We start from the raw sequence: 24,220 nt of genomic DNA, 5'->3' as shown, positions 1-24,220 counted from the left end.
CTGACAACTAGAATAAGTATGTGCTATTCTAAACAATGAGAAACATGGCAAGTGGACCAAAGAGAGGGAGGGAGCAGAGAGGAAATTAATGGGTTTGAAGTAATATAACTTCTAATAAAATCTGCAGATAATACAGATGCGATTATGTAATTTAATAAAAATTTCTGTTTCAAGTTCTCCTTAACAATACCACTATTAATATGTTTAGGACAATTTAATACATTAGGTTTTATCAAAAGTTTTATTTATATACTTTATCACAAATGCACAAACGTTCACTCACAAGTAACTCGTTTATTGTTACAGAACTAAACAAACTGTGTACAAATATAATTCTATTTAATAGTCTGAATTAATGTGAAATTAAAATGATTAAATGAGACCAGTATATCATGGAAGTCAAGTAGGGTGACATTTCAGCTGTTCTTAGGAATTAAACTCAGGAATTCATCATGTTGGCACAAGGTATATGCTTGTAAGGAGGGAAAGTTCAGTGAGTTAAGGAGTGAAAACATTCACACATATACGTGTATTTGCAATAGAACAGAACTACAGTTACAGAAACATTACATTTAATCTGGAACTGTCCAGCTTCGATTCATATTTAGTAAATCAAAGTCTCTCTGAAATAAAATTATATTTAATCTAACAATAGAAAATAAAGACTATAGCTCTTTTTAAAAAATACTTATACTGCTTCACAAAAAAAGAAACAAAAGACTTGCAAATTTACCTAAAAAATATGCTTAGCCAAAAAATGTGATCCGCTGAAATCTTACATAATAGCACACAAAAGGATAAAAAAAAATCCTCGATTATCACTCAAGCACAAAAACTTGAAGACACCAAAACAAAATCGATATTCACATTACCTTGGCCGGGGTATGGATCCATATGGCTGGGTTAAGAAGAATGTGGTCACACAACTGCTTGAGCAGGGGCAGCCCATTCTGCAGGTTACTCAGATATTTTGAAAACGCAAGGCAAAGTTCAAGCACCGCTCTGCTGACGTGGGATTTGGAAGACTGCAACGAAAGGTATTTCAGAGGTCACTAACATCACTAAGCAGGCTAAGTAAATTACAGGTTGTCAGTATCAGAAAAATGTTGGCCTGCAGGCCATGCTCAAAGTTAAAGATGCCACAAGACTTAACCACTTTTCCCTAATATAGCAATGGGGACAAGATAAAACAACAGAAGGTTATTGTAATTTAGGTGATTTTACATCACCAAGAGACACTTACAGAGAGAATTTCTCAGCCACTTAGGAGATCAAGTCCATGGCCTGCGAACTGAGAATCAAACATGTAAAAAGCATTTCATACTTCACCTTTTCAAGACTATATCCTATCACCAAAAAGCCCTTGCAGGCAAGCATCTGCTCCTGCATGGCAATGGAATTCTTCAACAACTCCATGATAAAAGCCAGCAAAGTGGAACTGGAATAAAAAAAAAAGACTAAGGTTTAAAAAAAAGTATGTTATTAAAAAAAAAAGTAAGAGATGAAGTCTATCATTTAACTTAATAAAAGTTCTACATTTCAAGGAAATTGAACTTCTGTTAAAACTGCCTTGGCATTATTCCAACCTAGAATTTTATTGTAAGATTAGGATATACTCAAATACTTAACTTCCTGGACTTTATCACAAACATGTTAGTAAGTGAATTACTTAGAAACAATATGACAAACATGCACAAATAGAGAAAAACAGGCAATAACCAAAAACAAGTAATAAAATGGCTAATGTAAATATATAAAGAACTGATCAAACTCAGATCAGCCAGCGTATTCACCTTTGAAGGAGAGGCCAAACAGAGGAGAAAGATAATGCGGAGCAAAGAGACTAAGCTAGAAATTCTAAAAATATGTTACAGTTCCAACTGGCCTACTCTGAAGGGAGCAAAGGGCACATAAAGGGGAAGATAAGGAAGTTGAAGATAAAGTGAAATCCTCAAACACTAAGTTAAGAGTTGTGTTCATTATCCCAATAGGAAAATCAGAATTCAACAGTCAGTCAAGAAGCCCCTTAAAAGTGAATAGCCATGCTTCCATCCTTCTACTAGAGATACCAGAAATGGGATGAAATAAGGTCAGTCGTTACCTCCTTCTCAAAGGCTCTGAGCGTTTCCCACAAAGAAAGAGAAAACATGACTAGCAGTCAAAACTGCCTTTAACTTTCAGCAATTCCAATAAAGATGTGGAAAAGTTAAAAATATAGTAAGCAGCCCTGGCTGGTGTAGCTCAGTGGATTGAGCTCGGGCCTGCGAACCACGCAATCGAGGTTCGATTCCCAGTCAGGGCACATGCCTGGGCTGCAGGCCAGTTCCTGGCAGGGGACACACGAGAGGCAACCATACACTGATATTTCTCTCCCTCTCTCCTTCCCTTTCCTCTAAAGATAAATAAATAAAAACTTTAAAATATATATATATATATATATACAGTAAGCAGGGAAAAAACCTAAGCTATGTAACCAAGATCTCAGATCAAGATGCAAAGAAAAATTCATGAAGTTAGAAATGTGTGTCAAGGATCATTTCGATTTTTAAAGTCAATAACACTGACATGTGATACTTTATTACTTTAAAAATTCACTTCAAGCCCTGGCTGGTGTAGCTCAGTTGATTGAGCGCGGGCCTGCGAACCAGAGGATCGCGGTTCGATTCCCAGTCAGGGCACATGCCTGGGTTGCAGGCTGGTTCCCTGCAGGCCAACTCCCAGCAGGGGATGCACAAAAGGCAACCATACATTGATGTTTCTCTCCCTCTCTCCTTCCCCTCTAAAGATAAATAAATAAATAAAATCTTTTTAAAAAAATAAAAATAAAAATAAAAATTCACTTCATTCTTTAAAAATAATCTGGAAAAACTATTACATTATCCAATATACACACTGGTAGTAGACCTCAAGTTATATATCAAAACAGTAATCTGAGAAATATTTTCAAAATTGGAGCATGCAAAACTCCTTTAAATTACTCAAGGAATAAACTAACTGTAATTCTTTTACTATAAATAGCTTCAAAACAGAGCCATGAAAATTTCATTTGGACATCCTCCCCAAAGTTTTATAGCTTGCCCTAGATACCTAAGTCTCTGCCCTTTTTTAGACTCAACACTACAACAGAGAAAAATGTGCCAAATATACAATCTAATGAAAAGATTAAATCACTTATTATATAACATCATCAAAATTTTTGGACTTCAATTACACACAATCAACAAATATGAGGGCCAAGATGGAGGCATAGGTAGTAGATACACTGTGCCTCTTCACACAACCAAAAGAAGGACAACAAATTTAAAAACAAAAAATAACCAGAACTGACAGTAAATCAAACTGTATGGAAGTCCAACAACCAAGGTGTTAAACCATTCATCCAGTCTGGTAGGAGGAGTGGAGACAGACAGCTGGGGCAGAGAGGACTCGAGGCAAGGCAGTGATTGGTGGACCAGGAGGTCCACATTGCGTGTAGATAAACCAGGAGGAACAATTGGGGAGTGAGACAGACCTCACCGACCTCACCGACCTCACCGACCTCACCGACCTCGCAGCCCAGGGTTCCAGCTAGGGGAATAAAGCCTCAAAACCTCTGATTGTAAACACCTGTAGAGGTTGAGGCAGCAGCAGGCAAAACTCCCAGCCTCACAGGAAAGTTCACTGGAGAGGCCTATACAGGGTCCTAAAACGTACACAAACCCACCCACATGGGAATCGACACCAGAAGGGCTCCAATTTGATTGTGGGTATCAGGGGAAGTAACTGAAAGTCAACAGAGAACTGAACAAATGGCATTGTTCCCTCTTGGACACCCCTCCCCACCCCCCGCCACAAACAGCGCCACAACACAGGCACGTGGGTTGCCCACCCTGGTAAACACCTAAGGCTCCGCCCCTTACTGCATAACAGATGTACAGCGACCAAAAACAAATGTCCCAAATGAAAAAACAGATCAAAGCCCCAGAACCAGAAAAAATACAACTAAGCAATGAAGACACAGCCAACCTATGTAATGCACAGTTCAAAACACTAGTAATCAGAGCCCTGGCTGGCGTAGCTCAGTGGATTGAGCGCAGGCCTGCAAACCACACAATCGCGGTTCGATTTCCAGTCAGGGCACATGCCTGGGTTGCAAGCCAGTTCTCAGCAGGGGACTCAAGAGAGGCAACCATACATTGATATTTCTCTCCTTCTCTCCTTCCCTTCCCCGCTAAAGATAAATAAGTAAAATCTTAAAAATAAAAAATAAAAATAAAAAAACATTTCTATTAAAAAAAACACTAGTAATCAGGTTGCTCACAGAATTGGTTGAGTATGATCACAAAATAGAGGAAAAAGTGAAGGCTATGAAAAGTGAAATAAAGGAAAATGAATAGGAACCAACAGTGATGGGAAGGAAACCAGAAGTAAAATCAACAATTTGGAACAAAAGGAAGAAATAAACATTCAACTGGAGCAGAATGAAGAAACAAGAATTCAAAAAAAATGAGGAGAGGCTTTGGAACCCCTGAGACAACTTTAAACATTCCAACATCTGAATCACAGGGATGCCAGAAGGAGAGGAGGAAGAGCAAGAAATTGGACATTTATTTGAAAAAAAATAATGAAAACTTCCCCAATCTGGCAAAAGAAATAAACATGCAATTCCAAAAAAGTTGGAGCCAAAGAGGAATACCCCAAGACACATCACAATTAAGTTACCCAAGATTAAAACTAAAGAGAGAAACTTAAAAGCAGAAAGAGGAAAGGAGAGAGTTACCTACAAAGAAGTATCCATTAAGACTGTCAGCTGATTTCTCAAAAGAAAACTTAGAGGCAAGAAGGGGCTGGAAAGAAGTATTCAAAGTCCTGAAAGGCAAGGACCTACATTCAAGATTACTCTAGCCAGCAAAGCTATCATTTAGAATGGAAGGGCAGCTAAAGTGCTTTCCAGATAAGGTCAAGTTCAAGGAGTTCATCATCACCAAGCCCTTATTATATGAAATGTTAAAGGAACTTATCTAAGATCAAAAATATGAACAGTAAAAAGGCAATAAATGCACAACTATCAACAACCAACCCTAAAAAAAAAAAAAACTAAGCAAACAACTACAACAGGAACAGAACCACAGAAATGGAGACTACATGAACAGTTACCAGCAGGGAAGGGGAGGAGGGAAATGAGGGAAAAGGTACATGGAATAAGAAGCATAAATGGTAGCTAAAAAATAGACGGGGAGGTTAAAAATAGTGTAGGAAATGTAGAAGGCAAAGAACTTATATGTACAACCCAAGGACATGAACTAAGGGGGTGAGACATGTGGGTGGGAAGGGGTGTGCAGAGCAAAGGGGAATAAAGGAGGGAAAATAGAGCAACTATAATAGCATAATCAATAAAATATATTAAAAAACAAATATGAAAAGGTCAATTCCCATAATCACTGCCAAATAACAATTTTAAATGTTTTAATTAGAATGTTAGATAAAAATGTATTTCTGACAAATCCATTATCACTATTTCTAACTTTATAAAAAAACTTTTAGAGCTTCTCTATTTCCTACCGATAAAGAATTTAAATTCATACTATTATTTTTGATATGGATTTGTAACAACTTTTGCAGTTCACCAATTCCTTTCCATTCCTGTGCAGCTCAGTGATGATGACAATAGCTCTCGTCAAATCAAAGGCAAAAGGAAAGGCACTCACCATATAGTCAGGTCGACCTCCTCAGACAAGTGCTGCCTGTAATCCAGCTGCGCAAAGAGCGGAAACAGCACTTGTACTCCTCCAATGGAATGCATAGCACTTTGGATGGAATGTGTTAAAACTGCCTTGACATCCTTATAAAATAGAAGACACCAGAAAGATTCCAGTGATTTCTTTTCCAAAACAATTAAAAATAAAGCCTACCAGGAACAATAAAATGTTACACTGTATGTACTTAACAGAAGCTACCAACTACACATCAATAATACATCAAAATTTACCATTAAAAGTATTCTTAAAAGATTCTGGCCAGTACCTGGAGCATGAGTGCATGGGGTGAATGAACGAAAATCGAAGGGTTGTCCTTAGGGGATGACTCGAGGCAAAGCTGGGCATCAGTAGCACGTGGGTTGTAGGTGAAAGCAATGGCGCTAGAGAGTTTGCCATCGTACAGTAAAAGTTTGTGATGCTCAGCAAGGAACAGGTCACTTTCTGCTTTGAATTTAAATGTACCCTAAGAACAAAAAGAAGAGTTAAGGCAGTAAAATATTACACTGCATGTACTTAACAGAAGCTACCAACTACACATCAATAATACATCAAAATTCACCATTAAACGTTTTTTTAAAAGATTCTGGCCAGTACCTGAAAATCTAGATACAAATCATCACAGATATAAAAATATAAGGATACAGACCACTAATCACTTTCCTAATACTATCAACTATACACATTTAATTACTTCTGAAGTGGGTTGAATTCATGTTTAAAATATAATGGAAAACAAATCAACCTGACATTAAAATCTTGCATTCAAAAAAAAAATGTAATAGTGTCTTCCCCACAGAGTACACCATCTCTCTTTTTTCACTGAATTGCCTTTATTGTTTCTTTACTTAAATTGTGGTAAAAATGACATAAAATTTACCATCTTAAATGTTTTCAGTGTACAGTACAATAGTGTTAACTATATGTACACTGAACAAATCTCTAGACCTTTTACATCTTGCCAAGCTGAAATTCAATTCCCCCTGAACATCTCATCTCCACCTCCCCCATTCCCTGGCAACCACATTCTTTCTGATTCTATGAGTTTCACCACTTCCTGTAATGTGTTTACATGGCATCAGATTATCTGTCTTTTATGACTTGTATAATGACCTTAAGATTCACCCATGTTGCTACATGTGACAGATTTCCTTCTTTTTTAAAGTGGAATATAATATTCCATTGTATGAATATGCCACATTCTCTTTATTCATCTGTCCATGTACAGTGGCTTCAACTTCTTAGCTATCATAAACAACACTGCAATGAACCCGGGTAGCACAAATCTCTCTTCCAGAACCTGATTTCAACTATTTTGGATATATACACAGGCAAGTACTCAATCATATGATAATTTTATATATATATATACTTTATTAACTATAATTATAAGTAAATCAGCTCAAAGCTGACTTTGTTTCCAAAAGAACGTTGGAAACATTAAATGGCTCCCTAAAACCAAAGCAGACCAACAGCTTAACCTAATTTTCCCAAATTTTCTTGTTTCATGACATTCTTAGCATCTCAGTAATTTTCATAGGGCTCTAGACCAAAATAAATATTAAACATTTTAATTTTTAAGTACTTTGATCCACAAACAACTACAGATTTTAACAATTTAGTGGCCATTTGAAAAAACTATCATACAAGATGAAAAAAAAACATGTTTCCTTCATTAATTATTAATGGGATGTATACGTCACTGCACAAATTCTCCAACTTTGGAATCAGATTTCATACTTCATACTCATTTCCTGTTTCACACTGATTTTCCCATAGTACTTGTTTTTTATCACAGCAACTAATGAAAACTTAGCTATGTAAGCTCCAGTTGGTGTGGTTCAGTAGACTGAGTGCCAGCCTGCAAACCAAAGGGTTGCCAGTTCTATTCCCAGGCAGGGCACGTGCCTGAGTTGCAGGCCAGGTTCCCAGTAGAGGGAGAGCAAGAGACAGCCACACACTGATGTTTCTCTCCCTCTCTTTCCTCCCGTTCTTCCCCTCTCTCTCAAAACTTGAGATACTATCCCACACGTGACAAGTATACTATGTTTCCCTCAAAAAATTAAAGTACCCTTTGGACTCCTGTGAATTCCCTGTGGTCCCCCTGATTACTCTGACATACAGGCAGCAACCCAGGTAAGTTGTCCCATGCATCACCGCCTTCAAATCAAGCTCAACCAGCACTGCGTAAGCAGGAAACAGCACACAAAGTACCTTGTATCCTAGGCCCAGCTGATAAATAGCAAAAATCTGAGCTGCGTTAAGAGCTTCACTGAAAAGGTAAACTGCAGTCATCTGACCACAGAATACCCTATTAGCATCTGCTGTTTCTGACGAGCCCAGGAAACATTTGTCAAAGGTCTGTGAAAGAAAACAGAAGATTTCGTTACAGAGGAAAAGAAGAAAAATCTTCTCCAGAATAGCCATCTATACCGATATAAATGTTCTGTCCAGGCTAAACTGTAATCTGAGTAGATTAAAATAGTTCATTTAGCCATTACACTTCACTCATTCCCATGCACTGTAGTGATCAGGAAAGGTATCACAGAAAAGAAAAAACAAAACTTGATGAAAAAGTAAATGTAGGAAGCAGAATCAAAGAAATCATTATGGACTCTAAAGGTTCATAACTGGGCAACCCAAGAACCAGATGGAAGAGCAGGCTTTGGAGCAGGGAGGAAAACCCTAAATTGGAGCCTAATGAATCTGCCCTTGCTGTGAGCGCACATGTACGGAGAAGCCACTGCCAACAGGTCCCATAGGTTTGGTGAGAAACTCAAACTGCAAAGACAGATCCTTTTTTACACTAAATAACTGTGGTTTTATTATTTTTTTAACAAAGCCTAAAGCTTTGCACACCACGTTAGTGTTCTAACACAAGGAAAATCCCAAGATTTTCATTGAGGGGAGATCAATTTATATATAGGATATTGATTTTATGTATATTCTTAATATTAAATAAAACTGTAAAGACAGATTTTTACAGGCATCAAGCACAGGTGATGAGTAAGACACGAGAGTAGCTACAATCCCTCAAAAGCACAAAAGTATAAATCCAGAAAAGCAGTTGTATGTTATTCTTCTAACATAAAAAAAATTCTTTTAATGACATCCAGGTTGCAAAGATCACATTTTAAAATCCTATGTGTACAATGAAGAGAGAAAGAAATTCTTCATCTCTTTGAAAGTGTCATTTTATACCTAGAAACCATTAGAAACCATGTTGAACACATCTATTGATATTAGGGAACATTGAGCATTATTAACACTTGGGTTCTAAGACAAACCACTAGGTCAATGCAGTGTATCACATGCTGCTGACCCTGGGGAGTTACTCAGCCTCTCTGTGCTTCAGTCTCATCTGCAAAGTGGAGGTTATAACAGTACTTATCTCGCAAGATTAGGACTTTCAGAAAATTAAAGTACTATTACAATCCTGGAATACAAGAAGCACTGAAGAAAGGTTTATTTAAGGGAAAAAACAGAGGACAGAAACAAAACAAGTTACTGAGCAGTCTGCTAGTGGACCTTTGAACAAGATCTCACCTACTCATCACATTAACCTTCTCAGACAGGTGTTACTTTATACCCATTTTTAGGCAAAGAAAATTTAAGCCTAATAGGTTAAGTAGGGTCATACAGTCATTAAGTGACAGATACTCAAAGCGCTGATTATCCAAACCCGATCTATCTGCTACAGAATGTGTAGAACTGTCTGCTTACACTGTGTAAATACATACAGCACAGCATGTACATAAAAGGAGGAGTGAACAGTGAATGGGTGACTCGGTTTGCATTCAATTTTCCTGATCTGTGCTTTTTATTTTCTCTTGAAAATATAACTGGGTGGGGGAAGAATCTTCAACTTTAACTCTAATCTATGGATCTCTTTTTGAATCCTGAAAACATTGTAACATAAATTATCTATAAATTACAAATTATACAAAAAACTTTAAGCATACATCACCTTAACTCATTCATAAAAATGACCAGAACCCCGTAAAAATGACCTCACAAGTTCAATTTGATCACTGGACTAATGACACGCTTCCAAGATAAACCCACTGTTACCTATAAATCCTTACTGCCACCCTAACCAAATTAAATTTGTAAAAAAACACAGAGTAATACCTATGTGACATATTAACACAATTCTATTCTATTAACATATTAACATGCTAAACAAACTATGATTATGAAGACACACCATTGTGGTATTCCAAATATATATTCAGTGTACAATATCTTTTCTTATTTGAAAAGTTCGTGCTTTTAAAACAGTTTCTTCATTTCAACATTTTCAAACTACTCACATCGCTGGTGTTGACAAGCCACGTTATCTCTCCATAGGAAGCCAGCTCTCCATTCACGTAACACCGCAGCTCACTGTTCTTCCAGCGGTTATAAACGTGCACTACAGTCACCATGTACCACTGGGTACACGAGAGCAGTTAAGGAGAGAGAGAGGAGAGTAACCCTTCCAATAGCTCAATTACACGGATAAAACAAGTAAAAATTAAATAATAAATTACAATTAAAAATGAAATCATTTACTTTGTTAAATTCAATATTCAACCTCTGGAACAATATATACTGAAGGGAGCTCTCAACACATAAAAACTTAATCATGAAATTATTTTCCAATGTTTTATTATAGAAATTTTCAAACACACCACAAAGAACTTTAAAGTGCAGTATAAACACCCTCTTTCTCATCACCTAGATTCCACAACTGTCAACATTTTGTCATATTTGTCTTATCTATCGACACACCCACCTATATATACAGTTTGTTGATCAACCATTAATTAATCTGTAAGTTTTAAAGTAAAAAAGAAAATACGTTTACTACTAGTAGTAATTATACTAAAATAACTGCCAATGATATTTTCACCTTTCGTTTCTGCTGAACTCTCTAGGTAAACACGCACTGTTTTCACTGCCCACATCGGAGAGGTGAACCACTGTCCAGTGATTCACGCTGCACTTTCTGGAGCCATGTAAACAAGTTGTGAGTTACGCCACATCATGTCAGTAACATTAAACCAAGCAACCTGAAAGCTAGCACAGCACGTCAACATACTGTAACTCGGTAAATCACATACCTTTTGTGGCTTGAAATCGAACTTCACACAATGCTGAAAGCCTTTTCCTTTCGACTTTATTGAGGTTATAATCAAACAGCCCCCCACAAAGTGAGCAGAATAACCAAGACCTTTGCTGGTTCTGAAACTATAGAGAACAGGTTTCATTTTAGCTCTAAATATTCTTCTCATTTTCAAAGTAAAATAATAACACTAAGGGACAGAAATACACACCAATACAAATATGGTTTATCCTTGTCCACATTGATGTTATTTACAGGATCCATTCTGAGCCAGGTGTGAAATGTAAAACCATTCTGGTATGGCCATTTGGCTATGGGAGGTAGAGCAATAGCCTGAAGGAAGAAACTTCGAGTTACTGACACACATGAAAAACTTTACTACTGAAGTCATGAAAATGAGATTTCACAAGGCTTCATACGATTCTACACCATCATTAAAATAAGTAGAAGTCGTCTCTATCTGGAATTCTACATATTCCAACATATACAATAATGATATTCAATTAAACAACAGAAACATTCCATGTGACCTGCTAGACATGCCGAATTGTTTGCTTTATTTCATACAATGACATATTAAAAGAAATCCCAATTAAAAGAGGTAGGTAGTGATATCAAATTGGAACTCTTGTTAAAATGTTAAGGTCATACAATGAAGAAAGATGGACAAAAAAGGAAAGAAAAAAGCTTAGAATATTATATTTTTAACAGCAAATATAAAGTTGAAGAGAATTAGTCCATAACATTTTTTGCAACATTTTTAAACTGTATTCAAAAGTTACTATATAAACGACTCTACCATTTGATTTAAATTTTTATTTAGAAGATCTTAATAATGCAAGGGACCCAAAATAGCCAAAACAATCTTGAAAAAGAAGAAAGCCAGGGGACTCACAGCACCAAATTCCAAGCCTGCCACCCAAAGCTTCCGCAGCAAACACTGTGTGGTGACGGCGTGAGGATGGACACAGAGGCCAACGGGACAGAACCAAGAGCCCAGAAATAAGCCTCATATGTGGTCAACTGATTTTCAACAGGACAAATCAGTAAGAATAGTTTTTTTAAACAAATGTGCTGGGATAATTTCATATTTACAAGCAAAGCATGAAGTTGACCAATAATTTCATTAAAAAAAAAAAGCAGGGTAAATCTCCATGATACTGGGTTAGGCAAATTCTTCTTAATTATGTCACCAAAAGCACAAGCAACAAAAGAGAAAATATATCAGCTGGACTTCATCAAAATTAAAAACTTTTTTACTTTAAAAGATACCATATCAAAAAAATGAAAACACAAGGCAAATTAGTGAAGAAAAATATTTGCAAAGACTTTCAAGTATTTTTGCAACTGCCCAACTTTCAAGACACATGCAAGGAAGTAGAATGGACACATTATAGTCTCAGAATTATAAATAATAAAATTACAACATGCATTAAAAAAAGGTTAATCTCATGGGCATACATTTTATATGTTCAGAACAAATGATATATTCAATGCCAACGGAGTCCAATTATTCTGGAAAGCTTCAAATCTTAAATGCTTATTAAAGAAATATAGAGGAAAAACCATATGAGCAATAAAAATTTCCAAAGAAAGCTGTGTATTGTATATAAAACATTCAAATGTTACTCTTTGAAAATACTTTATGTAGAATCTAACAAACAAGTAAAACACTGAGAGAACAAAAGTAAAAATGAATAAAAGCTCAGAAAAAGAACAGGTAAAAACATTTTCAAAAAAAATGTCTGCTTATAATAGGCAGAGCAACATAATGAGGTTAAAAAGAAAACCTTCCATAAATAACATATATACATTTCATAATATATCCTATAATATTTTGAACCATTACATATGTTATTACCATACATAATTATCTTATTTATAAACTTATCAATCAATGGCTTATAAGAATGCTGAGACTGATACAATATGGAAACTCAGAAGTCAGGAAAACTTGGCTAGAAAGTTTCAAAAAGTTTCTCTCATTCTATACACCAGATGTAAAAGAAACAGAACTGTAACAGAAAACAAAGATCAAAGTGAAAGTGTTACAAACAAGTATCTGAAATGCATAAAGACACCAGACTATGTTGAAAAGAACTGGGCTCTTATTCCGCTGCTGCCCCAAGATGTGAGTTGGCAGCTTTCGTAAATGTTTGAGCTTCTATTTCTTCCCCTCCAAAACTGCTAGTAAAAGAAACATACACAATTGCTGTGCGGATTAAGGTGGTGAGAAGAATTTCTACCTAATCCGGCAGAGCCTGTCAGAGGTGTTTACAGGGTGGTACCTTGAGGTAACGCCACATGACTCCCTAAGATTGACTTACTGCGGCACTCTTTCCTGGAAAGCTGAAGAAGGCATCAGGCCCGTACTTCTGTGGCACATGCTTTAACACCGACAGCAACTTCCCGGCATGTGGAGGCTATGAAAACAATCAGCAATTCATTCACCATAGGACCCAGCATAAAACAAAAATACCTGTCTTTCCTATAATTAGACCTTGCTGTATCCAAGAATAACCAAATAATGCTACAAGCTGAAATGTATAAAATAACCACAGGTTATTTTCAACTGTCTTAAAAAAATGAGCAACACTGTACATTTTTTTTGAAATGCTGTATGAGGTGCTCAGTAAAGATAATGCAATGTCACGTGACACTTGAAACCCTTCTCCACACTGTGGCACAGATGACCTTTCACCCTCACAAAGGAAATCAACCCACCACCCATCCCTCTTTAAAACACTGTTTTCATCAATAAATAATGTTTACTGTGTTCTACCTTTAAGGGCACTTTAAAAATAAAATATAATAACCTTATAACCACACTAGGAATTATTAGCCCACTTTAGGAAGAAGGAGTCTGAAGCAGAGGAATGTGTCCAAGATCACCCAGGTGACAAGGGTGGGATCAGAACTTAGACTAAGTCCAGATCCATGCTTTTAACCAGGACACTTTCGCCTCAATGCTATGTCTTCTGTGTAGCTTCCAAAGGCCTTTAAAACAAAGGCCAAACCCCGAGCATGGCCTGCAAGATACTTTACCTACAATAGCTCTACCTACCTCATTAGCCCCCTTTTGCATCTCCATCTCCCCCTGTCTCTGCACTCCATCCACAATGTGTTCTCTCTCTCCTTCCCATGGTGGAGCCTGAGCACAAGCTATTCGTTGTGCTAGAAATGTTCTCACTAATCCTAATTCCCGTCCCTGTAACTAAGCAAATCTTACCCATCCTTCAGAGCTCATCTTAGTGCTCACTTCCTCAGGACACACTTCCCTGACCTCTGAGACTGGACCAAATGGGTCTACCGAATTTCATTCTACAATATACTTCTACTATACAGCATGTTATAAAAGTCTTAACATTACATTTATTTGGTGAATGCCTCTTTGACTCACAATCTCCACTAATGCATTTAAACAACCAACAGCTAAAATGAAACTCATCTACATTTACAAGGAAAAGCAAAGGACAATGAGATATACATTATCATTTTAACCCTTTACCAGCAAATAAGACAAAGTGTAATACAGTCCCTTTTGTTGAAAGTTCAAAACCATGTTTAACTGTAAGTGAAGTCACTGGCTTCCCTTCATCTTTCTTGGTAGCTGCTCTAAGTCATTACTAACTGTCCAAAAGACTGGGAATCTTCACTTTTAAGTGATCGAGAAATTTTCAATTAATCGCACAGCTTATTATAAAAATATAGTAACAGGTAACTACAATCACACTGATTTTTAAAAAACAGACTCCAAAATGAAATAACAAAAAATAACTCTGCATCTAAAATAAAAACACAGTATTTAGCAACTGTCTAGAGAAATCATTCTCAGATTCCCGTTGTCCACAAACCAATCCACACAAAAATGCAATGAGACAAGCACGTCCCCCCACACGCCGCGCCAAGGCGCCGTGCATGCGCTGGGAAAGCCTTTCAGATCATGATTTAGTGCTCCTGTTTCAGGGATTTTTTTAAATGTTCATGCCCACTGATATACTACTTCCACGTGTAAAGGCATTAATGCAACTATTAAAATATGCTGCACATTCCCAAAGACTAAAAGGAAAACATGAATGAACATAATGAGGTAAAATGGAAGATATTAAAAAGAACCAAATTTAAATACCTGAAATCTAAAATTTACATAAATAATAAATAATCTGAAATTTTAATGGATGGAATAAACACAGTACAGAAGATTGGTTCTCTTAAAAATATAGCAATGAACGCACTCTAAAGTGAAGGACCAAGAGAAAAGATTGGGGAGAAAGGTGAACAGGTCTTGGTGACTCTGGGACACCACCAAGAGGGCTGCGTGTCACTGGAGTACCAGAGGGAGGGGGAGGGGCAGAAAAATGTGAATAATGACCAAAATATTTCCCAGTTTGATGACAACTATATTAAAACCCACGGATTCAAGAACTTTAACCAGGATAAACACAAAGAAACCACATGAAGAAACAAAAATTCCTGAAAATCAGTGACAAAACCTTTAAAGTAGCCAGAGAACTAGAGTTTGATACAAACAACAAGGTAAAGAGCCTAACCATTTTAACACAATAAATTAGTGTATAAGTGTACAGCACAAATTTAAATACACTTAAACAGAGCTAGACCAAGGATTAGCTGGCTGAGTAATCGTTATGAACAATCTCTAGAAGGCACTAAAACAAGCCTAGAAATGCAACAAAAAAGAAAAAGCCATTTGCCAGCATTCCTCAAAGTAAACATGTTGCCCACTCTCACCCAGAGCAAAGCCCACTAAACTGCATCTAGGGAGGTGGGTCCAGGGACCCACAGAGCTTTTGTGCACTGTGTGGGCTATTCAGATGGGAACTCACTCTTTCACATTTCAGGGTGACAAGTACACTACTCAGACCAAAAGAAAGAGAAGCTCGGTGCTGCTACCTAAAACTTTTATTTTCTGCCCCTACCCTTTTCCTCAAAAAGTGCTGAATGCACAATGAAGAATAACGATTTGAAGGAGGACAAAATTACCGTCCGGAACACCCCAGTTATCTTAGTCCACACTTGCGTCAGGTCACAGCATAAGTATCTGCATACATCTACACGCTATTTTAGCTGATCTCTTCCCTCAGTTTGACATCTGACCCCTCTGTATACTTTGAAAGAAAAAGAGTATTTAGGTTTGTTTTTTACCCATTGTCCTTTATCTCCTTGAAGTTTACTGAAGAATAGCTTTAGTTCTCGAACTGTCAAATTATAGCTAGCCAGCACTCCCAACATGTCAACTAAAAGATCTGAAAACAAAGAAAACAAAATATTTAAAATGCTTATATTTCTTGAACAATTAAAATATACCGTGCTTAAGGGTGCAGACACTCAAGTTCCTAGGACATGTTAGAAGCTCAACTATTTCCCAAATAAATAGTACTAAGTAAGAAAAAGACAGTAGTTAAGAATCAAACTCTATTTCTTCACATCCACTGCAGTATAGAGAAACTCATACCTGCTATCATGCTGTCGACTCTTTCGATTTTCCCAAGCACTTTTTCTACGAGGCCTACTTCGGTGCAGACTTGAAGGTTCCGTATGCTCTTCTTCAGAACGGCTGTAAACATGCTCCAAACTTCTGCTTGGCAAGTGATGTCACACTTTTCCAGTAGGTCCACCATGCAGATGATACTCTCGCCTTCTTGGATAATGAAATTCATTTCCAAGTCAAACTGGCCTCCTACCAGCTTCCAAAAAAAATTACACACATTAGTACTTCTTCACTCCACGTAACTCAAGCATGCTCCTAAGCTTCAGATGAGCAGTAACTACCTGTACATTCTTCTCTACCCCCCTACAACATGAAAAGGGTCTTTATTTTAAAAAAACACAGCTCCAAAAATCTCTAAGAAACCTTCAGGATAGCACAAAATTAAGCAATAGAGTACAGAAATGGAAATATTTTTCAACAAAAGCAAACACGTAATGCCTTAAGTAAATCACTACCTATCGCCCTGCTATGAATAAAGATCTAACTTAGCTCTGTAACTGCTTCTAATTCAGTATTTCATTTAAAGTGAAAAACTAAAAATGGCTCAGAGCAAACACAAAACGTGGAGTTTATCTTCGTCAACTCCTGGTTCACAATACCTGTTCATTTTGGCCCCTCTCCTTCCCTACCAATAATCAGGGTAACTTTTAGTCACATACCCAGACCCAGCAATCCAGGGGACTATTTCACTGGTACAACTATCAGAACACCCATCCAGAGAAAGCTGTGCTGACCTGTCCAGCCCCACCTTGCCATCTCATCCACACCAGCCTCCCACAGACAGGGACCTTTTAAATTTTAACAAATCCCAACTGTTTAAAAGAATTAAAATGCTTTTACAATTACTTTTGCAGAGCTATCCTTTCAAACCAGATTTCTAAAAGATCACGATACTCCTATCCTTCTGAACACTCCTTGGTTTTTCATTATGCGTTCCCAAACCCCAAAAGGGGGCAAGAATTCAGAGAAAGTCCACTTTACAAAACAAAATACAACAGCTCATAACACAGTAACAGGCATAACCAGAGCTTACTCCAGAAAAGCTAGGAAGGTTCAGAACTGGGAAATCAATGAAAACCCCTGGCAGCCAGGGATCAACAAGTGCCTCGGGTTCTGCCAAAGATACACCCTGGCATGAGGCAGAAACCCAGAAAAATGAAAAGCACTAGGCAGTATCTGCACATAGCGAGGTAAGAATTCCTGGCAAGCACAGTGGTGAAGTCATCTGGTTCTTCTAGGAACGCTCTGGCAGAGAGTTCAGCATGCAATTCTTACACCATCAGTAACCAGGGGCACAAGGAGAGGACAGCTGGGTTGCTGCTGAAACAGTCCTGTGGTGTGATTGGGCCAGTTCTCCTAGCGGCATTGTTCTGGCTCTGTGATTCCCCTAGGCCACCCAAGATTCTGTAAGCTACGTAAGAACGCTAATTCAGACTGATTTTTGTTTTGTGAATATATTCACTTGCTTTGTCTTTTTTTTATTCTGAAATCATTTCAAAAAGTTGCAAAATAGGACAGTTCCTATATAACCTCTACCCAGCTTGCCCTAAACATGCATGTATTTTATAATCATACTGCCATCATTAGAACCAGGAAATAAATGTTGACACAATACCATTAACACATCTACAGATACCACCAAACGTTGCCACCTGTCATGCTAATGTCCTGTTTCTGACCCAGGATCAGCGTCCTGGCGGTACTCTCCAAACTAAGCTGCACAGGCATTCTCGACTCCATGATCAGGAACTACAGAGGTGTTTGACGGACTATCTTCCAATCTGAATGTCTCCTTCATGTTTAAGTTCAGGTTACGCACTTTTCAGTTAAAAAAATAATTCCCCAGAAGTGATGTGTGTCCTTCTCAGTGTATCATTTTGGACAGTATCTGATGCCAATATGTCTCAACATTTGCTGACATTAGCTTGGATTAACCTGTTTAAGGTGGTGACTGTCAGATTTTTTCCACTCTAAAGTTACTATTTTTCATTAAAAAAATTAAGCATCTTGGGGAGAATCCCTTCAGACTATACAAATATTTTGTTTCTTACCATATTTTTAAGAATCCACTCATGAACCTTACCTGCAAGTCTTATTACTGTGGCATTGCTCAGTGGTGATTTTACATTTCTATCATCCTTCCTAAATTTATTAACAGAAAAAAAACCTGCTTCCATAACAAAATACGTCCATCACACCTGAAAAGCCTGCATCAAGCTCACATGGGAAAACATGCAAAATAATTCTCATGAAAACAAGACTAGGATCCAGTACCTTCATTATCACTCGATATTATTCTAAAGATGCGGAAATCACATTTAGTCAAAAGGCAGCAACATGTATACACATGAGTGGAGGGATTAAAATTACAATTATTTTCAGATGATATAATCTATATCTGGAAAAAACAAAGAACTTCAACTGAAAAATTACTGTGTTGTAGAAAAGTGTTTGGTAATGGAACTACTGATACAGTTAACGATATGAATCAATCTCAAAAGACATATCTATAGAGCATTTGGGTGATGGTGTTAGATATAAAAACTTCACTTAGTATTTTTGAGTAGAAAATAGAAGAAACGACCCCCTAAAGAAAACACTGCAAGGCAATGGTGAGTAAAGTTGTGTATAACTACATAATGGAATATAACACAGCCATTGAAAAGAATGAGGCAGCTCCATTTGACACGTAAAGATCTCTAAAATCTATTAAGTGAGAAAAGCAAAGTGGAAAAGCATGAATAGTAGGCCACTATTTAAAGGTAAAACATAGACATATACCTAAGAATTATACACAAGAAACTAAATAGTAATTGCCTCTGAAAAGATAACTTTGGGGAAAGAGGGCAAAGGGAGAAAGGTTTTGTGTATATGCTCTGCGACATCCTCCACAGAGATCTACACAGGCCGAAACCTAGCTGTGACCCGGCTGGTGCGGCTCAGCAGGCTCAGTGCCAGCCTGTGAACTGAACTGGTTGCCAGTTCAATGTCCTGGGCGAGGCACATGCCAGAGTTGCGGGCCAGACGCCCAGTTTGGGGTGTGGGAGAGGCAACTAATCAATGTTTCTCTCACAACAATTCTGTTTCTCTCCCTCCCTTCCCCTCTCTAGAAATGGATAAATAAAGTCTTTAAAAAAAAAAAAAACAACTACTTGCAGCTAACTAACTTAAGAGACCTTAGCTTCACCTAATATCACTTATCAATCTTTCATTTTGATCTGTTTATTACTATCAGTAACCACCCTCCCGAGAAGCTATAGAATTAATTTTAAGTCATTTAAAAAAAAAACAAATATTGCACCAGCTTTTAAACTGAGTTTATATTGGGAAAGCAGTATGCAGACAGGTGTTTTAAATATTCCTCGATTGCTTTAAATGTTATAATATATGCCTTTCAAAGAGAAAACTGATGGCAGAAAGGGCTACATACAGACGTGTGGCGTATTTGATATACTGTATGTATACATATGTATTACACCTGAAAACCACACACAGGGTCTGGAGCACGTCGTGTTAACCCTTTCTAATGGTTATTTGAAACTGATCAACCTTCGAAACACAAATTTCTTCCCTGTGACAGGGATCATGATCTAAGTCCAGGCATTGGCTAGTTGTTATGTGAGCTGCGGTAATGGCTCCGCACTACAGAATGTAATCTTCCCAAATGTCACAGTAAGTTATGAATATCTGAGCAAGCCTAATGCACTTTACTAGCCATGAAATGTGAAAATGTAATCTTATTACTTTTTTATGGTTGTATTTTTTTTGAATAATGTAGCCTGAAAACTGATGTATAGTCTTTTTCTGCATTTTAGCATGATTTGATCTCCTTTGCTACATAGAACATTTTTCAAAACTCTCTATTTCAACATGGTTTAGTCTTGGCCTGAACTTCATAAACAATTTTTATAGCAACCTTCAGGGTGGCACAGCATGCTGTCTACAGATTGCAGTTTAATGTACAAGATTATAGAAATTTTAAAGCATATTATTCAGAGAATTAAAATAAACCTTCACAAGTTTTGTATTAGAACTTAAATTGGTCATGATGATTATTTTTTCAATGGTTATATTAATATAGTGATTTAGGCTGAAATTAGTAATTAAACCTAAGTCACTTGTCATTTCAGAAAATTGAGAAACACAAATAGACCAAAAATAATCTTCCCTTCAAAGATATATAAAAGTAAAAAGACTGCAAACATAGAAAATTCTTATACTTCAAAGTGAAGCAATGTTTTCCATGGAAACTTGCTAAATTTTTCCTTAAATATGTGACAGAAACAGGGTGTAACAGAAAAACTGGACAAAGTACATTAACAGCTTATGTTCTTACCTAGATACTCTCAGTCTCTCGTGACAAGCCATTTTTTTCTCTGGATCTGTCCATTCCTTTTGTGAAATGAACTAAGAATAAGCTTTTATCTACCTGCATCCTTTAAAATGTAATTACTTTTTAAAAGTGCCAATCTCAAGGTATCCAATTTATCCTAAAAAACCCACTCCTTGGTGAAAGTGACCCTACACACATTGGCAGTCACTAGAAGCTTATCGACAGGGAAAAACTGAGGGAAAATTACAATGTTGTGTCATGGACATTTGCTGCTTCTTCCATAATAATAAACAGTTTCTGATTTGGGACATGGGGTCCAGATAAAAGATCTCACTTCCCAGCTAGTCATGTGACTGAGTTCTGACCAAGGAGGACAGTAATACATGCTACTTGTGGGTATGACTCTTCGAAGGAAGGTAACACGACTTCTCTTTGCAACTCTCCTCCTTCCTCTTACAGACCATGCTGACGTAATGGCAAGAGTCAGAGAAGCCACCTAGGAACCCATGCTGTCACTCTCGGATTGAAGACAACAGGGCAGAGAGGTCTATGGATCCTGATGACCACAGACTGTCTCAGCAGCCAGGGACCACGCCACTACCAAACTTTCACCTGAAGGACAAATACATGTCTACCTTGTTTAAGCCACTGTCATTTGGGGCCTCTCGATCGCACCTGACTGACATAGATGCTAATGCTATTGTGGCATTTTCTCAGAAATTGAAAAAATATATGTAACTTTATCACGTGACATTTCCCCATCCCCACCTCTCATACCACAGCAGTTAACCCCCACCAGTGTGTATCTCGACCTACTCTTAAGAGACAGCCGTGTGCTGTGGTAGGCTTAGAAAGAGAAGTAGCTCAGGCCTGAATTTCACTCAACTTAATTTTTAGACTCCACATGTCTTATTCCTGCAGAGATTCACAATATATAAATAATAAAACACAGAATAGTAAGTGATTAAATATTATAATATCTTTAGTGTACTTATCTTTTAAAATCACCCGACATGAAACAAAATGCAACAAGACTTTGCCTTAGTCAGTTACTAGCACAGAAGAAAAAATGCCGGTGGTAATGTGCAATAATTCATTACAATGTTCAATAAAATTTCAATAAGAATTAAAATTTCCAATAAAATATTACACACATTCTTGTACCTCGGAAGTTCCTTCTGAGATAGTAATATTTGGTCTCACCTCATAAGGATTTTCCTAAATAGCCAAAGGTCTATTTTATATACAATGCCTCTAACATACAGATATTTATACATTACATATGACAGTATTTCTACAGAAAATACCTGAAGACTATGCACCAGACCACTGGTGATGGCCTTCTTGAAAGATAAACCAGGAGAGATGTCTTAGTTGCAAATTACCCCCTGAAGAACAAGTGCTCCCCACCCCACACAAGGCCCCTCAATCCAGGGTTCCAGTGTCAGGAAGAGAAGTCCCCATAACTTCGGGCTGTAAAGATCAGTGGGGACTGTGGCTGAGGGAGACAGAGGCCTTCTGAACTCCTGGGCAGTTTCTCTTAAAGGGTACGTGAGTAGACTTACTTAGGCTCCCTCCCTCCCTCAACTACAAGTCAGGGCACATGCCTGGGTTGCGGGCCAGGTCCCTGGTTGGGTACATGTGAGAGACAACCAATCACTGTTTCTCTCACACATCGATGTTTCTCTCCCTTTCATTCCCCCTTCTCTAAAAATAAATAAATATATATTTTTAAAATATGAACCCAAAGAGACCCATACCAAGATACATCATAATTAAAATGAGGAAGATTAAAAAATCTTAAAAGCAGCAAGAGAAAAATAGTTACCTACATGGGAGCTCCCATAAGACTGATTCTCAACAGAAACTGTGGGCTGGAAGGACTGGTGATGAAGTTAAAAATACAGTACTATTGCCCTGGCTGTTGTAGCTCAGTGGATTGAGCGCAGGCCTTCGAAGCAGAGGATCTTGGTTCGATTCCCAGTCAGGGCACATGCCTAGTTTGCAGGCCAGTTCCCAGCAGGGGCCAGTTCCCAGCAGGGGATGCATGAGAAGCAACCATACATTGATAGTTCTCTCCCTTTCTCCTTCCCTTCCCTTCTAAAGATAAATAAATAAAATCTTAAAAAAAATACAGTACTATTAACAAATGCTAAAAAAAAAACCTCTGAAATACTTAAGACATATCTAACAAAACACTTGCAGGACTTTGATACTGAAAACAACAAAATGCTGACTAAAGAAACAAAAGATCTAAATTATTGTAGAGATATACTGCATTCATAGTCCAGATGTCAGTTTTCCCCAATGATCATTTAAATTTAACACAATTCCTTTCTTATTTTTTTAATTTTAATTTTTATTTAATTCTTGTTCAAGTACAGTTTTCTGTCTTATATTCCCAGCCCTGCCCGCCCCCTGCCCAGTGCTCCCCACTTCCCTCCCATTTCCACCCCCCCACCTTAGTTATTGTCCATGAGTCCTTTATACTTGTTCGTATGAGTCCATCCCCTTTTCCCCTATGATTCTCTCCCCTCTCCCTTCTGGACCCTGTCAGCCTGTTCTGTATTTGAGTGTCATTGGTCATATTTGCTTGCTTGTTTGTTTTGTTGTTTAGATTCCTGTTAACAGTGAGATCATATGGTATTTGTCTTTCACCGCCTGGCTTATTTCGCTCAGCATAATGCTTTCCAGTTCCATCCATGATGTTGCAACGGGTAGGAGTTCCTTCTTCCTTTCTGCAGCATAGAATTCCATTGTGTAAATGTACCATAGTTTTTTGATCCAGTCATTGACCGATGGGCTTCTAGGTTGCTTCCAATTCTTGGCTATCATAAATTGTGCTGCTATGAACATCAGGGTGCATAGCTTCTTTTGGATTGGTGTTTCAGGGTTCTTAGGATATACTCCCAAGAGTGGAATTGCTGGGTCAAAAGGTACGTTCATTTTTAGTTTTCTTAGAAAATTCCATACTGTTTTCCATAGTGGTTGTACCAGTCTGCAATCCCACCAACAGTGAACTAGAGTCCCCTTTTCCCCACAACCTCTCCAGCACTTGTTGTTTGTTTCTTTGTTTATGATAGCCATTCTGACTGGTGTTAAGTGGTATCTCATTGTGGTTTTAATTTGCATCTCTCTGATAGCTAGTGATATCGAGCATCTTTTCATGTGTCTCTGGATCCTCTGTATGTCCTCCTTGGAGAAGTGTCTGTTCAAGTCCTTTGCCCATTTTTTAATTGGGTTGCTCGTCTTCTTTGAGTGGAGTCGAGTGAGTTCTTTGTATATTTTGGAGATTAAACCTTTGTCTGAGGTATCATTGGTAAATATGTTTTCCCAAACAGTTGCTTCTCTTTTTATCTTGATACTGTTTCCCTTAGCCATGCAGAAGCTTTTAATTTTGATGAGATCCCATTTGTTTATTCTTTATGTCCCTTGCTCTAGGGGACGTATCAATAAAAATATTGCTATGTGGAGTATCTGAGATTTTCCTGCCAATGTCCTCCTCTAGGGCTTTAATGGTTTCACAGCTTATATTT

The 24,220-nt window shown here is 37.6% G+C and overlaps 1 protein-coding gene across 1 annotated transcript in view; it reads right to left on the bottom strand.

The window, feature by feature from the left end:
• The window catches only part of LRBA (LPS responsive beige-like anchor protein), a 522,692-nt gene that overhangs the window by 453,546 nt on the left and 44,926 nt on the right, over nt 1-24,220 (bottom strand). Inside the window, exons 3-13 of the mRNA XM_037058420.1 lie at nt 16,316-16,547; nt 16,006-16,106; nt 13,170-13,265; nt 11,054-11,175; nt 10,841-10,967; nt 10,049-10,168; nt 7,950-8,096; nt 6,004-6,201; nt 5,688-5,821; nt 1,330-1,438; nt 873-1,025 (exon numbers count right to left, since the gene is read on the bottom strand). Of these exons, the coding sequence (XP_036914315.1) occupies nt 873-1,025; nt 1,330-1,438; nt 5,688-5,821; nt 6,004-6,201; nt 7,950-8,096; nt 10,049-10,168; nt 10,841-10,967; nt 11,054-11,175; nt 13,170-13,265; nt 16,006-16,106; nt 16,316-16,547 (1,539 nt within the window). The remainder of the gene's footprint in view (nt 1-872; nt 1,026-1,329; nt 1,439-5,687; nt 5,822-6,003; nt 6,202-7,949; nt 8,097-10,048; nt 10,169-10,840; nt 10,968-11,053; nt 11,176-13,169; nt 13,266-16,005; nt 16,107-16,315; nt 16,548-24,220) is intronic.

Source organism: Sturnira hondurensis, unplaced genomic scaffold (genome assembly GCF_014824575.4).
Source record: "Sturnira hondurensis isolate 20B ecotype Veracruz unplaced genomic scaffold, ASM1482457v3 Scaffold0010128, whole genome shotgun sequence".
Taxonomy (NCBI): Eukaryota; Metazoa; Chordata; class Mammalia; order Chiroptera; family Phyllostomidae; genus Sturnira; species Sturnira hondurensis.
The sequence above is the reverse complement of the archived record's forward strand: the minus strand, read 5'-3'. Positions and strand labels throughout refer to the sequence as shown.